The 17,532-nt window shown below is 41.9% G+C and overlaps 1 protein-coding gene across 1 annotated transcript in view; it reads right to left on the reverse strand.

The window, feature by feature from the left end:
• Positions 1-17,532, reverse strand: part of LOC138043799 (protein RRP5 homolog) — a 53,714-nt gene that overhangs the window by 14,319 nt on the left and 21,863 nt on the right. Inside the window, exons 17-33 of the mRNA XM_068890253.1 lie at positions 16,609-16,659; positions 15,184-15,381; positions 13,959-14,033; positions 12,838-12,933; positions 12,476-12,544; positions 11,170-11,335; positions 9,107-9,159; positions 8,076-8,157; positions 6,914-7,056; positions 6,703-6,813; positions 4,036-4,202; positions 3,748-3,847; positions 2,994-3,076; positions 2,537-2,599; positions 1,624-1,741; positions 1,019-1,102; positions 183-285 (exon numbers count right to left, since the gene is read on the reverse strand). Of these exons, the coding sequence (XP_068746354.1) occupies positions 183-285; positions 1,019-1,102; positions 1,624-1,741; positions 2,537-2,599; positions 2,994-3,076; positions 3,748-3,847; positions 4,036-4,202; positions 6,703-6,813; positions 6,914-7,056; positions 8,076-8,157; positions 9,107-9,159; positions 11,170-11,335; positions 12,476-12,544; positions 12,838-12,933; positions 13,959-14,033; positions 15,184-15,381; positions 16,609-16,659 (1,762 nt within the window). The remainder of the gene's footprint in view (positions 1-182; positions 286-1,018; positions 1,103-1,623; positions 1,742-2,536; positions 2,600-2,993; positions 3,077-3,747; positions 3,848-4,035; positions 4,203-6,702; positions 6,814-6,913; positions 7,057-8,075; positions 8,158-9,106; positions 9,160-11,169; positions 11,336-12,475; positions 12,545-12,837; positions 12,934-13,958; positions 14,034-15,183; positions 15,382-16,608; positions 16,660-17,532) is intronic.

Below are 17,532 nucleotides of genomic sequence, written 5' to 3' on the forward strand. Positions count from 1 at the left end.
TCTGAAATATTACTTCAAGTTAAATTGTTTCTCGATTTCCCAAGTTGTTCAAAGTTGAATCACAAAGCAACTAACCACGGTAAATTAAGTTTAAGTACTATGCAAAGAGCCTAAAGTTGTCGATCACCACCAGCAAGGACGGCCCCAACACGCGCGAAAACAGATGACTTTTTCTCTCTTACCAGTCAGTGAAAGTTCCAAAAATTCTCTTGATGTGTCTGCATCAAATACCACACATTTGTAACCATAACCAGGTTTAAAACTAGTATTTAATGACGTCAAAACCTGGAAGGAAAAAAACTTGAGTAAGAAAAGGTCGAAAGGTCGAAAGGTTGAAAGGTCGGACATATCTAGTGAAACAGAGTAACCCCGCGGTTGCTTATAGAGCATATTTTCACATGACGTCACGGCGACAATGTTGGTGTTCGAAAACAAAGAAATGGCGGGCATGAGGCATGATGTTGTACCAAACTAATCCTGCGGGAATTGAACTCTATTTTTATGCAAATACTGTACTTTACTTTCTTTTCTTTCAGTAATCAAATATGGTTGCTGGTCACGTGAGTGAAACGCTCCATACCTCACTTGACCGCATTATACATTGCTAACGTATATTTTTACTCTTATTCATCTCTCTTGTACGGCCACTCAAAGCAAACGTTAAGTAACAAACTGGATGTAAAATGTCATGTCATTCAATTGATAAATTCAGCGGCAAAGAACGAAAAAGGTAAAAATACGTACTCATCGACCAATTGGGAGGGCCGTATGGGAAAATAGCTAGCTCGATGTCATGTGCTCGGTCCGCATGCCACGTCTTGATTACTAAGTGTTATATTTTAAAACGGGTCTTTTATACGGCGTTTTCTTGTTTTTGCCCGGTAATGGATTTTTCATGCTGTCATAGGAGAGCAATCCAAAAATCGAACATGATCGAGAACGGACTAGAGGTCCCGTGGCGATAGAACCGCCCGAACTGTTATGACTTTGGATTGAAACAAATTGGAAAATCTCATACCTCTAAATCCGAAGACGCATGCAAGAGTGAAACTTTTCCCTTCACAGACGGACTTAACACCATCCACACACTGTTATTTGTGACCTGAAAAAGTACAATTATTCCACACAAAAAAGAACAGAAGAAAATAACGAACTGATGAGTTTTAAATGCCTCGTCCTGTTGTAGATTACAAGCTGAACCCAAAAAAAAGGCGCGCGGGAAAAACGTCTCCTTGAATGTGGAAACGAGAAGAGCATTTCTTGAAAGCCTGTTTGAGCTTGCTTCTAGCTCCCAAAAATCTAAGGCCTCTTCTCACGCGGCATATAGCCGCATTTTTTTCTCTTTTACGAAACGGTCTACTGACCGGCCGAGTGAATAAGACTACTAGTGGGATACCTTGTTCGGGAAAGCGAGTTTCTATGACGGTATTAAAAACGGTATGGACACAAGAAAAAACGAGGCGGACTGACAGTCCCTTAAAGCACTCCATCGGTACTTAGCCTGCCCCCCCCCCCGCACCCCCTCTCTCTCTCTGCGATAGGAGTGATCGCCATCAGCCTGAGCAACTTCTTTTATCCATTCCTCATTCCGTTTTGCGTGTTTCGAAGAAGAATGAAACTTACCTCCTTCACGAAACCATTAACTTCGTCCCCAACTTTGTAATCAGTAAGTTTTTTGTCATATTCAAACTCTTCTGTGTCTTCTGTACCCTGCTCTTCAATGTTGCTTGCCGACAGGTCACTTTAAAATGGAGCAACAGAAAATAAGACAAGTGCATTTCAGTCAGAGTAAAGAAATAAGAGAAAATTGCGTTTAAAATTTCATGGGTAGTTAATCGTTCGGAAACTGAGGTAAAACGTTAGGCCGCGAGGATACTGCACGGGAGAAAAACTGTAGAGTGGGAGGACAAGGAAAAGCTGAGGAGAGGGGAGGGAAAGGGAACTGTTCTCCGCTGACCCGCGCAATAGCCCATTTCCGAGTTGCTGCATGCGTCAGTTTCAAAGCGAGTCCTGGCGTACAACCATTCAAATGGAAATTAGTTGCGTATTCTTATGCAAATCAAACTCATTTCCCTTACAATAGTTGAGCACCAAGACTCAGTTCGAAACCGAGACAGACAGCAACTCGGAAATGGCCCATTAGACCAACTCAAAAACACTCAGTTTATTACGCAACAAATTCATGGGAATCCAGGCTCTTCTACGGCGAAACAAACGAAAAACGCTTGAATAGCAAACTGTTAATGAGAAGCTTTGCAATGTATAGATTTTGATTGCAAATGCAGGAAGAGAGAATCTCGGCCAACGTTCCATATAGGAAAATCTCTGTTTACGCAAGACTACCGTTTTCTAATCAGTCAACCGAGAATTAAAGTACTGATTATTGAAAGTGCATTGCATAATGAGATATCTCTGAAATTTTGAACCCGATAGTAATATACCAGATAATCTCTGAGCAATTATGCCTTGAAAATTCCTCCCTTTACCGGTCACAGGAAAAAGGTACACCTTAAAAACATTTAAAATTACTAAATACCTTGGTTTCATCGTAAGCTCCGCAACTACTTTTTTGAAGTTTCTGTGCGAAATTGGTAGATACCTATACGCGTGTCGAGAAAAGGAAATAAGCCTACGTAGGCTAAGGTACACACTTTTCGTACCGAGCTTCATTAAACAAATCTCAAAGATTACAATTAAGAATAATACAAAGAGAAATTAAAAACGGATGAAAACAAAGCCCAAATAGAAATAAATCATTAAAAAAGAAAACGCGATTGAAACAACACTTCCCCATTATAATTCCGAGCATAAATCTCGAGACTTTTTTGCCAATCACAGTGCGTGTACTATCTGAGAGATAAATTTCTTTCAAAAATAGTCTTAATGTTCACATCCTCTCGTTTAATAGAGTTCGAAAAATGATAATCGATCCAAGTAATCCCTCTGCATTTGGTTTTATGTCAATCGATTGAAAACCAAAGACGACAACATACCTGCGTGTCTTGAAGTCCCGAAATGCAAGAACTTTCACTTGAACCTTGTCACCCCTGCGAAAGCCCTTCAACGGTGATTCTCCCTAAGATGTAATGGAACAACAAAGGGACGATATCACTGTAGTGCTGGATAAGCAAGCACTTTAGTATTGTTTTGCCGATCTATTTGATTAGAACCTCCAACGTCGCGGGGGTCGATTGGAACCCATACGAGTTTTCCGTTCTGAGCACGCGCACTTTGAAAAATGTCGGCCTACTAACCTTGTGCGCATGCTCAGTAGGGAAAACTCGTATTCGTAGTCGTCGTCGTTCTCCAATCTAAAGGTCTCTATTAAATTAAAGGACTCAATGAAAGAAATGTATTTCGAATCCTGTAGAAGCCGCCTTAATTTTTCAGGTGTCTATAAAGTAACAATCGCTTAAATTACCCAGTTAAGAGCTGCGATGACTTCAATCTTTAGTCGAAAAAAGAGCTGAAATCAAACAACCTTGGCAAAAAGCAAATTTCAGCTTGACGTTTGCTCTTTGCCGTAAGCGCGGATACATGACGAGAACACTCTCTCTTGGTGTTGAATGATATGGAACATATTTGAACTGCGGTCTTGCTAGTGATGACCGATAATTTAAGGTCCGAGATTTCGTTGATATCTAGCCCGCAAAGCATGACGCTCGCAACAGAGGCAGCAGGCCAAAGGAATCAGGTGTACACCCTTGGAGCAAAGTGTCACGAACACTCCCACGATTTCACGCTTACCTCTGTCAGTTCATCACAGACGCGGGAGACATGCACTCGTCCGTGAAGTTTCCTTCCAATCAAATTTACGTTCATTTGAAGGTCCTTGACTGATTTCACCCTAGAAAATAAAACTGTGCGGTTAGGACCGGTTTACAGTCACGGCATACGTTAGAATCTCCTTTTAGGACAAAAGATGCTAACCGAGTTTGTGTATGTTTCTTGAGAATCTGTTTTCCGTCGTATTTGTGAGCAAGCATTCAAGGTATAGTTGACCAGTCATTCCTTGCTAAATTTGTTCTAACTTACTGTGCTGTAGTTATGAGTCCAGGTGCAGTCTTCTCCTTTTCAAAGCGTTCAGTCAATGCCACCAACGGCAAAACGCTGCCGTCCTTATTGCCTGGACTTTGCACAATGGCATTGTATTGCTGTCCCACGGCAAATCGCTTGGATGCATCACTGATGTCATTCAAATGCTGAAAACATCAAACAAGTGGTCACGTTAATAGGCCAGTTTCGTATTCCAACGGTTGGATTGGATCGAGCATGAAATGGAGGCTAATGCAGGGAAATCTTTTCGCATGCAAATCATTTCCCCCGCATTAACCTCCATTTCATGAGAGATCCAGTCTAACCGTGAGAATACGAAACTGGCCTATTCCGCCGATTGAAAAGATTAGTGACTGACTTTTTCATGAGAAATTGTACGCTTTGCTGGGGATACAATTTCTCAACTGTCAAGACAAAAAGACAGACACAGACTGACGAAGAGATCGAAAATTTCGGGGGCTAAAATAGGTGTATTATGGGATTTGTGCAAATAAAGAATTATTTCTTTCATACGTCAAACGATCCAAACATAATATCTATTTTTTTTTTGTAGGGAGGGGCAGAAACGCGGATCTCTCCCTCGATGTTCAAAACTGAGGGAGGTTCTCTTCGCATAAATTCGTCCTTATGCTTGCGCTCCTTGCTAAATACGGAGTTTAAGATCTACGACGCGACGGTAACGAAAACGTCATTTAAAACTGCAAGTTCAGGTTTATTAATTTTTTTCGTCATTATGTCGGTTTGTGCAACTTCTAACAACTAGCGCAACTTTCCAGGAACTGAATTAGGAGGTGCGGTGTTGAAGCTACGACAGAAAAGTCAAATTCTCTGCCTTGTGTTCACGTTCTTCTCAAAGGTGATGTTACACCAGCCGATTTTTAACGCCGATTTTTAATCCATGTTACACGAGACGATTTTTAACGCAACATTGCTCGCAACACTTGAAGCCAGGCTCCTGCTCGACAAATATGGCGGACAATGAGTTAAGAAGACGGCGGCTGAAAATCATTCAGGTTCTGTTGTTAGTGGACGATTTGGAAGATGAAAAAGGAAGAAATCGGGAACGAATTATTTGGACGAGAAGTTGGATTAGACGGAGGGAGGAAAGAGTGGTATATCATCAGTTAATAAGAGAGTTAGCTCTTGGCGATGTTGCGTTAAAAGTCAGCGGCGGGGGTGTTACACGCACCAACACCACAAAATTCGGGCAACAATGTTGCAGGTTTTTGAATCGCTTTCAAAGGCCTGCAACACGTTGCCGCAACAAAATGTTGCGTTAAAAATCGCCCTGTGCACCCTGTTACACGAGGCAACTTTTAACGCAACAATGTTGCGTTAAAAATCGGCTCGTGTAACATCACCTTAAAACTTGAAAATCAGTCATTTTAAGGGGCTGTTTACATGGAGGTAGGAAGATCCTAGCACTAGGAAGATCCTAGAAGGCGAAACAACTTTTCGTTTGGTTTACATGCAGAAATTTCTGTCTAGGTGGAAGTGGAGAATGAAAGCAAGATGGCGGGCAAGAACAACAAACACGTAATTCGGATGTATTCGGATAAATTCTCATGTCTTCGACTCGCAGCGTTTCCGACATTGCTTTCGATCGATTGCTCGTTACTTTCCACGGTGTCTCTCGTTTGGGTGGTGTATCTTTGAAACAAAACTGGTCCTGAATAGTGTAGACCTTTGGCAGCTGAATACCGTGAACACCCGGCGGCCGCCATGTTTGTTTTTTTGTCTCTAGTACCAGGAACTTCCGAGCGAAGGCAGTTAACATGGTGCTAGGATCTTCCTAGCTCGCAGTTAGGAAGATCCTAGCAGTAGGAAGATCCTAGCACTAGGGCCAAGTACGACCTCTTGCATGTAAACTGCCAGAAAACAAATGACGCTAGGATGAGTCGCCTTCTAGGATCTTCCTAGTGCTAGGATCTTCCTACCTCCATGTAAACAGCCCCTAAGTCGCAGATTTGCCGAAAACGTGAAAGAAATGTACAAAAATGAAAAAATGCACGTGCAGAGCGTGCAATCTATTGTTTTTGCTCATTAAATATGCAAAATTTGTGACGTTTTCTTTGCCGTCGCGTCGTAGATCTAAAGGCCGGGACACACTAGGCGATAAGTCGCTGCGACACGTCGCGGGGACAAGTCGCCGCAAGAAATCGCCTTGTGTGACACGGTTAATTTCATGAAAATCATTGTCGCTGCAGCAGAATTTTGTCGCCGCGATCAGTCGCACGAATTCAAACCAGTTTGAATTCGTGCGAGTACTTATCGCAGTGACAAAATTAGCGAAAGCAGCGTTGTTGCATTGTGTGTACACTTCTTGCAACAAGTCGCTGCGACAAAATATAAATGAACCAATGAGAGAGCGTCATATGGTCAGCCATATTGAATTAGAAAACTAGTTCACATTCCCCCTCATACGAGATCACCGCGTGTGGTACGAACAGGCGTCGTGTCGCAGCGACTTGTTTTGCAAGTAGTACACATGGAGCAATTTGTCGCAGAGACATGTCGCTGCGACTTGTCGCCTAGTGTGTCCGGCCTTAATATGTTTGTGCGCATCCTTTCGATCAAACACAGCATCTTCGCCTTTAAGCTTGCGCTCGTATCCATGCAAAACTATGCACGCATAACAATGCATACCAGTCTCGTTGGTGCATAAGCTAATATGTAGCTCAATTGAGGCACCATAACCACGATGTAGTCTTTTCTGATCAACTGGACAATAGCTTTAACTTCACGTCCACTTTTCAACTGGAAAATAAACCAAACAAGCAGATTTAGCCAGTTCAACGTTTTCACTTTTTAGACTAACAAATCGCTTGCTTAGATTAAACTCAAAACTGCAAGTCACCTTATGCTTGGTTTTCGGCGACGATACCGCTGCTTTTTGTTGTTTCACAAACCCGGGGTTTAATGACACATGCACCATCTTCTTGTCGAGGTCCCAGTCTAATGCACAGCCGAATACAACGTCTCCAACTTCACAACTTACACCTTCATGAAAAAGATCGAAATCACAAATGAACAATTTCTTTGGAGTCCGGCCATACACCAGGACTACAGCACTCTCTAGGGGTTAGGGTTTTTATTGATAGGGGTTTCTCTCAAAGGGAACTTCCACTTCTCTATCACATCTATCTATCAGAAAAAAAAACTGTTTGGATCAGCTGCAAAGAATTTTAAAATCGCTTATTTTCACTTCCAAGTTTTCCCTGACGTGTTACGGTTGCCCTAGAGCGGTTTTCAATTGTGTCGAAAGTAATTATCGAATTGCTTTGGTTTTGCCTTACTTCACTCAGTGGTTGGTTCAAAGTTCTCGCGCCACTTTTTCAACCAATCAGAAGGGACACCATAACCAATCGTGGTTTGCACGTGCACATTTTCCCGCTCTTTGTGTCGGCCGCGTCTAATTACTTCGAGTTTTAATTGGTTTACTGGATTGTCTCCGTCCTTTTTGATCGGCCAAAGTAATAACCTCGGTTTTGGTTTTACGACACCCGATTGAAACTCGCTCTATTGTAAAGAGCTTTTTGATAATAACGCAACCACCACACGTCAAAATTATTCAAGATGGCCGCGGTGGCACCAAGGTCATTTGAAAACAAAAATAAACGATTCTGCGAGCCATTTACTTCCGATTCATTAGACCTCTTTGAAAAAATTCAAACATTTGATTTGCAAACATTATGTCCTATGGTTTAAGTTATTTTTGTGTTGGAGAGGAGTCATGTTATGTCTTGTCTGAGTCGTTACTATTAGGTTATTAAAGTGGATTGCCTAATTTGCACTACTTTGAGAGCTACGAAACTTCCACCACAGACAAAGCAATGTAGAAGAAGAGATTTCGAGTGTTCGTCTTGCTTGGCATTCTACGCGATATCACCCACACAGTAGTCCACCATCTTGGCCAACCTGCCAGCGGTTTTAAAAGTTTCCTAACAATTTACCTGGCGTGTAATTGTGCTCGTCAGTTAATTTACGCAAAATGAACGAAACAGTGTTTCTAAGCTCACCTGTAGCAAGTTGATGAGAAACAAGCCCTTGAACACCTTCCGCGAGCTGCAAGATGATGCCATGAGGTTTTACGTGAATGACCTGCAAAAAACATATCTATGCTTCAACAAGGTCTAACATTTTTCTCATTTTTATCATGTGACGATCACCAATTAATCACTCATCCATTAAATGTGGCGGAAAGGTGGGTGACTTGTATACAAGAGCTTCCATTGCAGCTGGCCTCCCGCAAGATACAATACAATACATACTTAATTGACCGCTCCCCATAGGGGCTTTTCAGGGCCAATGAAACACAACGAAACGACAGAACAGAACAACAACAACAACTGTTAAGAATCCCAACTGGCCGGAGGCAAACCAGTTGGCTATTTACAAGTGCAGCTGGGAAGTTGAACCAGGGAAACCACTGGGCCACACTGCCCGCCAAGATGTGGTACTGTTTTGGTCAGCCTTGCCTTTGCTAAAGAAACTCTAACGGCGTGGAATTAATCAATAGACAAAACTAAGTTTAAGCTATTTAACTCTGGCGCAGTGGCTCGCTTACAACAGGTAAGTAAGAGCTACTCCAGCTGAAAACCTAAAACGAAGTTAGGATTTATTACACTGCATTATCTACATTGTGATTTCCCGTTGCTAAGCACTGCAAAGAAAGCAAGGTTAATCATGATTGTGTCAAAGCATAATCCCTAAAAGGTAGTTTGTAAAGTGCAGGAATATCCGAATCTGTAAACTGCCGGCATTTAACAGACAAGCCTGCGCCGTCGGTTTTTAAAAACTTGTTGCTGATAAATATTTTGCGTTCTTTCTGACAAGACAACACAAGAAAAGACAAGAGAGATGTCTCTTGCCCAAGAAAAACGACGTGACTCCATCCGATTCTAACGCGAGCATTACGTCACCCGACCGCAGCCACCGTCTGTCAAAAAAATTACCACGGAAATTTGACGTCTGGCGCCGAGACAAAACCGCAAATAGAACAGCTTGCTGAGCCTTGAGTGGCTCATCATTACACCAGACTTTTGGTTACCTTTGCTTCAACATAGGATCCCGGCGTCAACGTGATAAGCCTCTTCATCTGCTCTGTGAAAAAAAACAAAAACAAAAACAAAACAAGAAGCTTTTACTTTATTTCATTTTATTTTACAGAGCTTTCTTGAAATGTACATTTTGCGCCTCGGGGAAACATTGAGATTCTCGGGAAACAAAATTAACTGTTTCCCTCGGGACCAGTCATTAAGGGAGCGTTCGATTGACCCTATTCCGGAATAAGAATACGTGGAGTGATGATTAAAACGGTATGTTTGGCGGGTTTCGAAGCAGCAAGGATAACAAAAATATGTTTAAAATAGCATTTTAGCAGATACTTGACAATTTAATGTGAACCTCTGTAAAAACGAAGGATTGCTAACTTATATCCCACGTATTCCTATTCCGGAATGCAGTCAATCGAACGCACCCTAAGTGTTTATTGTTGTTTTGTGGCGTTCTCTTTGACGACCCCGTCGTCCCTAGTGACAAGTTACCAAGGGAACAAGAGTGCTAGGTTCGATAGTCACTTTGCGCTATTGTAAGTATTTCTCTATTCTTCTATCTAGTTCACATTCTACAATATGGATGGAATATCCTACAACTGGAATGGTTTGCACAGTTGTGAACGAAAGAAAGAGAAAAAAAAAACGATTCATTCTTGTATGCTCAAGTTGTCGTCAAAACCTTACATTAAGGGTGCGTTCGATTGACCGTATTCCGGAATAGGAATACATGGAATACAAGTTGGAAATCCTTCGTTTTTGCGGAGATTCACAATAAAATTGTCAAACATTTGCTAAAATACTATTTTAAACATATTTTTATCATCCTTGCAGCTTCGAAACGCGCCAAACATACCGCTTTAATCATCACTCCACGTATTCTCATTCCGGAATAGGGTCAATCGAACGCGCCCTAAATCACTATACATGTTGACATGTAGTGAGAGAGAGTTTCACGCCTCTGCGCATGGGCAAACAGTTACGTCCCAATTAATTTCATTGTTATTGAAACAATCGAAAGCACCGATGCAGGAAAAGGAAACAATGCCATAAAAGTGTAATTACTTATTGGAATTACCTTTGCAATCATTTCCTTTGTGTTATGAACCTACTGCGCGCGAATAGATAACTCGAGCGATATGACAACTCGTGCGTAAAATAAAATGGTCGACCCGTACAGTAAAATTCGAGGTCAAAATTAAATTTGATATTTCTGTTTAAACCCGCAGTATCTTACACTAAATTTGGGCCTTAGTCATTCAGTGTATTTTCTGTAATACTCTCAGTGATTAATGAACATCATCTGCTTCAGTACGAAACCGTAAAATTTACAACTCCTGGTGCCAAGGCTTGGAAGGGTGCAAAACCGTGAAACTGCCCCTTTGAAGAGTGCACGGGGTCGAAATGTTCTAAAAGCCGTGCAGCAAGTGCAGTACGTGCAAACTGTTTTCCATAAGTGATTCTTTTTCGTTTGACTTCAACCAACTGAACGAATAGTGCGCAAACTGGAATGGGAGAACTGTGTTAAAGCTATAAGTTTTAACAATTAAAATTTGCCGTCGTATGCACGCGTTTTCCTTAGAACGTACGATTTGGTCATCCATTTTTAAATTTCGAGCAGTTTATTGTGTTGGTTCGGTATTAAACTCTGTTCCAAGCAGTTCTTGAAACAATATCGTCAATGCGAAAGGAAGGAAAAGAAAGGAAAAGAAAGGAACTTTATTCAAGTGTTTAGTCTCCTGGTACTGGAGCACCAATTGCGAACACTGTAAACTGAAGTCAACAAATTAACGCAAATCAAATCAAATTTTGGTTTTTGAGGAGAGGGGAAACCGGAGTACCCGAAGAAAAACCTATCGGTGCAGAGTAGAGAACCAACATACTCAACCCACATATGACGCCGAGTCTGGGAATCGAACCTGGGCCATATTGGCAAGAGGCGAGTGCTCTCACCACTGCGCCATCCCTGCACCCCATTGCCCCAACAATACGACCAACATTGACAAAAAGAGGTGTAAACATCCGCCCCAGCGATACACCGCTGTTGTTGATCAAGTACCTGTAGTGCTTGCCAGATGTTGAACAATCTTTGTCCTCTCTGAAAGATAATTTTCAAGCAGTTCTACACCATTTTTAGAAATCGCAACTTCATTTTTCACCGGACAGCATTCTGAAGGCTTGAGGCTTACTAAACATCTTTTTGCTTCTCTCTTGATCTCAGTTACCTGAAAAGCAAGACGAAAGAAACGTTACAGGGTACACTTTGCAGTCAAAACCTGCCAAGACCTCTTTTCATCTTAATTTTGGCAAGACTTAAAAATAGCGTGAACGTGAGCATGAGCGTGTAATTCCCCCTGTCACAGGCCTATCTACCTGTACCAGATTAAAAGCCCCTACCCCACCCCACCCCCCAGCCACCTCCGATTACAGCTCCCCGCCGGTTTTCTTGGTATCAGGGAGCTTAAGCAAGGACGACAACAATAACTGTTATTACGATTGAGCGCACGTTTCAGCGGTGTTCCTTTCAGAGCGTGCGGAAGCGAGGCTTTCGGGCCAACATTCTGACAGCATTTGATGCTGTCGGAGAATACACCACCGTTGTTGAGTCCACATTAAGTCCTCTAAGACTGACCCCTTTCGCGTTGGCTGTGTCATCTACGTAGGCCGTGGTAACAGTATTATTTGCCAAGTGGCGGCCCTTAGTAACTTCTTGGCTCTGCGGGGCCCGTCTCCAGGGCCACTGTTTTGCTTTGCGGACGGTCGTCCCTTAACTCGGCAGCGGCTGTCATCCATGGTGCAGTCTATTTTACACTCAGCGGGATATCATGGTTCCTACTCGGTTCACAGCTTCTGGATTGGTGCGGCCACTACAGCTGCGGCTCGGGGAGTTCCGGATCACCTCATCAAGACTTTAGGCCGGTAGACGAGTGATGCCTACCAACGGTATATCCGCACACCTATTGGCATTCTGACCCAGGTGTCCAGTCAGTTGGTTTAGCAGGCAGTGAATTGACGTTGCTTTTAGCTGGAGTTGGGTGCCTCAGGTCTGGTCCCTTGGGGGGCTGTGGCTGAGTGGCCACGAGCCCCCATTGCTCCGGGTTGTCCAACCTGGAGGTCCTTTCGGCATGGCGGGCGGGGCTCGTGGCTGGGTTGCGGGTAGGGCAGGCTTATGGGGTGTTCCACCGACCTGGGTTTGGGTCGTTGGTACCAGTCCCCAGATCCTTGAGCACCCAACCTCTGATTGGCTGAGAACGTGTCCCAAGATTTTCAATCCAACCAATCACAATTGTAATCGTAAGATTACTTCAAACAACACACTGAATAAAGCATTAAAACACACAAGGAGGAGCCGAATAAATTCAAACCTTAGCCAAAACAGTCTGTCCAGTTTGAAAATGTGATGATGGCTCCGACACAAACGTATCTGACAGAGACTAAAAATATAAAAAAAAGAAGACAAAAGTTACATTACATAACATTATAACGTATCTTTATTTACCCTCAAATTCTAGAGTAACTTACTGTAGCTAAAATTTCCGACCATTTACCCCCTCCCTGTGAAAAGTGTGTGGGTTCTTCAACATTCCAAACGAATATGATCATCACGTTGAAGGTTTGTGAGCTGGTGTGGTGAATCCCTGATGTTGAAGGGTTCGGTGAATGACTGATGCCATTATCGTAAAAAGAATGTAACGTCACTCAATAAACGTCATACACTTAAGCTTACCGCGTTTGGAGCCAGACCGAAAACTCCTGCATAGAATTCGACGAATATTCCATAGTTCGTCAGATTTTTAACAACTCCTGGTAAAATCATCCCAACCTAGAAAAAACCAAGACGCAAATGAGTCCCGTAAACGAAAAGTCAACTGGTGAAAGAATTAGAAAGTACAAAAGTCTGCAAAAAAATTATGCCAGCTCGTGTAAGACGAAATAGAGGTATAAGGTGCCTGATCTTCGAGGTATAGCGAAATTACGGAATATAACCCCGCCTTTCAATGGAATGTAACATAATAATAATAATAATAATAATAATAATAAATAAAGTAATATCTTTGCCTAGGTTTCGCGTCAGTGATTGGCTTAGAAATCTCGTACCTCTTTCTTAGCCAATTAGCTGCAAAAGGAAACCAATTAAGAGTTTCACTCCTGCGTTTCTCCGCGCTCATCGCCAATTTCATGGAGGGTGCATGATTGGTTAATTTGATTGCTCGGGGAGTTGTGATTGGCCAAAATAGTTACAAGTATTAATTTTGGCACTAGCCTCATTTAGTCTCACAAGATAATGAGGACCCGGCTCAAAAGAGATGGGGGAGACTACTCAAAACTACTTTCACGAAAACAAAACCCAGTCGATCTGTTTGTAATTTTTATCTCGTTGGCATAAGCTCATCATTTTCGGTCAGGGTCAGCACAGAAATCAGCACTGAATAATCGAAAGTGCATTTCATTATTAGCTCTCCAAGAAAACTTGGGCCAGATATCCGAGAAAATCAAAGAGGGCTTTTTCATTAAAAAGTATAATTATTATCAACAATGAATGACTTACTGACGCCTTTTGCCATGCAAACAATTCATGTTTTTGAAGAAAACTATTCAACGTACCTAGTTCTTTGAACTTTGAAGACGGTCTGTTGATAATTCAATGCCTTCTGTAAAATCCTATGTCGATGAATAGAGGCGCAAAGAAATAGTTTCCTATCGGTGGATTTCAGTATGTCATCGCCGACATGTTAAATGACGAAAACAAGTGCGTCATCAGATCTTTCGGTGCATCAACCAGCATTACACGATTGTCATCCGTGTCTCTAAAGCTCAATTACAAACCGTCTATAGATTACTAGTTACCTCGAGGTCGCTGAAGTTTGTTACAAGTCTCTGCTCTGCGACCGCATTCACAAGAGAAGGTTTTAGAGAAACAATCTGGGAGCATTTGTTAAGGAATTGAAGAGTTCATACTTTTTTAACGAGGTGAAAAGTAATATGTTGAAGGTGTGAATCCTGCAAAAGCAACTTTGAATGATTTGGATTCATTCTAAATTATCATTGCATTACGAAAGTAATCAAATGGATATGCGCATATAGCTAAATGAGAGCTGGTCAATCCCAAGTTTGTATGCAGTCAGAGAAAATAGACCAGTTTCGTATTCTCACGGTTAGAGTGGAACTAGCATGAAATGGAGCCTCCATTTCATGCTTGATCCAACCTAACCGTTGGAATACGAAACTGGCCTATTTAACGACATGGACAACAAGACGCAACACGAGTCAGTCGCTGAGTGGTTTTGTTTCATTTGCGCATGCACCAATTTCAATGAAGAGCGCATTTAAAGCATTGCAGCGCAAAGAGAGCATTTTCGTGCAACGTTCTTCGGTTTTCGAGTCCTTTCAGCCTCCTTTTTTATTTGGGAGTTTAAGCAACGAAAAAAGCCCCTCAAGAAGTAACTTTGTGCTATCTTAGTGTCTCGCGATTATTCAACAATTAGCCTATGAGCTTTTGAAGTTTGTTGAAGTTGAACTTCCGATTGACAGAGCATCTTAGGAATAGATCGGTGCGAATAGTCTTTGAAGTAAAGCTAGAGTCTTATCTGAGTGTGTAGTGTATGCTAACATGTACGTAGGTTGTCGTTAAGATATTATGGACTACCCTCTTAAATTTAGTTATTTCATGTTGGTGTTTGCAGAGTAAATAGAAGAAATGTACCACAATGCACGCAGCCCGCCCTTCACGATATTTTTCCTCTTGAATGAACGATGTTTCTTGGGGGAGGGTGAGACGTTGACATAGAACTTGTCCTTGCTCAGATTCCAGGGGATTCATGGGATTCCTGTCTTACAGCTCAGGGAGCACCTTTCATCTAGAGAGGCAGGAACCCAAGCTTCTATAAGGATCTAGTTATTCGAAATGCTCACATCCAAGCCTTGGATATGATGAAATTCCCCGATGATCAATGAAGTGATCTAAAATGAAATTCATTGTGTATCTGAAAGTGTATGTTTAAACCTCTGCTATGCATCATGCGGAGTTGATCGAGGGAAATTTCCATTATTTTACAATCCATATAAAGGATACTGCGGCTTTTCCCTTTCTCTTGCCATAATAAACAACGTTGGTCAGCCTTGAGGATGGTTGGTACAAAGAAAAAAGGAAAGAACAATTACTCGGATGATCTGACAAGTGAGAAACAGGAAGGAATGCTGGGGCACCGCTCGGCTGAAGGATAACATTGAGGCCTTCAGAAGTACTGCTTACAACATCAGCTTCCAGCGGCTACAAAACACAGAAAGACAGAAAGATGCTCAGTCAATCTTCATTTGAACGTCATATCTTATTAGGGACCTTAACATCATACATAAGGAAGCCTCTCCTGTGATCTGTGATCTGTTTTTTTTTTGTAAACTAATTAGGATAGTACGCGTATTCTCATTGGTCAATAGCTGTGTTTAGATGAGAGTATGGGAACACGGCTGTGACATCACACGAATTTTGATTGGTTATGTGTTGTCAGACGCGCGTTTTGATTGGCAGGTAGGAAATATGAGCGTGTATCATGAAAATCTGTTTCAATCTAGAAGTAACAAAATCAGCATTTTCCTTTCATTTGTCGAATTACCTTTGAGAAATATTATTTTTATAAAAGCAACAGGTCTTTTTTTCGTGTTTACATAGCCTCATCTGAACACTCGGGGGAGCTGGGAGAATTCGAGACAGTTATGTAAACCCTCGACTGAGTCTCGGGTTTGCGTAACTGTCAAGAATTCTCCCAACTCCCCGAGTGTTTAGACGAGGCTATGGAAACACGGAAAAAGTCCTCTATTGCTTAAGTAAAGCACGCCGAAAGCGGAGAGAGGACGGAAGGAGTGTAGTTTCCCTTAACATGTAAATGCGTGTGACCAGTATTTAAGAAACTGCTCCTACATAGACCTTATTCATAAATGGCGGTCAATTTATAATTCTTTTGTCGAAGTGCAAATTAGCCTACCAAGCCTCGATACCATACAGTAAATTGAAAAGAATTCTTGCTCTAAAATGAGGCTTGGTAGGCTAATTTGCACGTGGCCAAAAGAATTATAAATGTGACCGCCATTTATGAATAAGGTCTATTGCGTTGTGTGAATGAACTACTGTCGAATTTAAGGGAAGAAGATCCCCGGAACAGATCACAGGCGAGCCTCTTTGGTTTAAAATAAAAAACTTCTTAATTTCCTTACGTATACGGCTACAAGTCTTACAAGTGGCGTCAGTCGTGCATCTGCACTCTCATAAAGCACGCGGTTTTAACCACTCAGAGTGTGCGTTATATCGAAACTTAATTTAAAAAATTCTTCTTGATTAATCATTACATTTTTGTGATTTGTAATCATTCCATTTTTTAGATATATCGATTTCTGGTTGAGGGCAGTTTGTTGCACCAACACAATTTCGCATTTGAACTCTATGAAAAAAATCGTTTTGCCAGACAGCATGCCTAGGAAATTTTTTTTAGAATAAACTCACCACTCCAGCAAATTGCTCGTAGTCCAAGGCTGGACCTGGGTTGGAACTTGACTGCAAGAAAATTAAAATTTAATGGTAAAAGTAATGGTAACGGAAACGGATTTATAGTACATGACGCAACCACATATGAACTACTTATGAATTTTCTGTTCTCAACACACAGGTGACAGCCTTACTCGATACACGCGCTTGCAACTGAAAACTCTTGAAAACTCCAAGTCAAGTAATACTCCAGTGGAAAAGTCACAAATAAACAAATAACACAGCTTCTCATGCCCTAGTTGTTCAAACTCCACAAAGCTCCGATAATGTTATCCAGTGGATAAGCAGCTATCCAGAGCATAAAATTAATGTTGTTCACGTTACTTAAATGAAATTCTCGTACACGCCTTTACATATAGATGTGCTCAGAGTGTGCATATTTACAGTTACGTGAGCAAATTAATAATCAAACCTTTGCGCAGACTGAAACTGTCAGATAGTGACTTTTCCACCATTCACGTCGGCTTTTCTTTTGGTCAGCACCAAGAACACGGACTCTGGTCACAGCCATAGCAAGAAGTCCGCGAATTACGGACCTCCGGCTTTTCTGCGCATTTTCTGAAATTTGACGCAACGGTCGTCAGCGGTTGCAAAATTATACTACCGCACATGCGCGTATTTTTGGCTGTGGCCAGAGTCCGTGACATTGGTGCTGACCAAAAGAAAAGCGGGCTCTGGGGACGCGAATTCTCATCCACCAGATAAAGTTACCCGGCATTTGAATAGCTGGGACCAGGTCCTGGTTGTTCGAAGGGTGAATAGCGCCATCCACTGGATAAATCACTATCCACTGTCAATTATTGGTCTTGCTAGTGCTTATCCGCTGCAGAGTGATTTATCCGGTTTAACCACCTTTTAAAAAACCGAGGCCAGAATTACACC

This window comes from Montipora capricornis, chromosome 3 (assembly GCF_036669925.1).
Source record: "Montipora capricornis isolate CH-2021 chromosome 3, ASM3666992v2, whole genome shotgun sequence".
NCBI lineage: Eukaryota > Metazoa > Cnidaria > Anthozoa > Scleractinia > Acroporidae > Montipora > Montipora capricornis.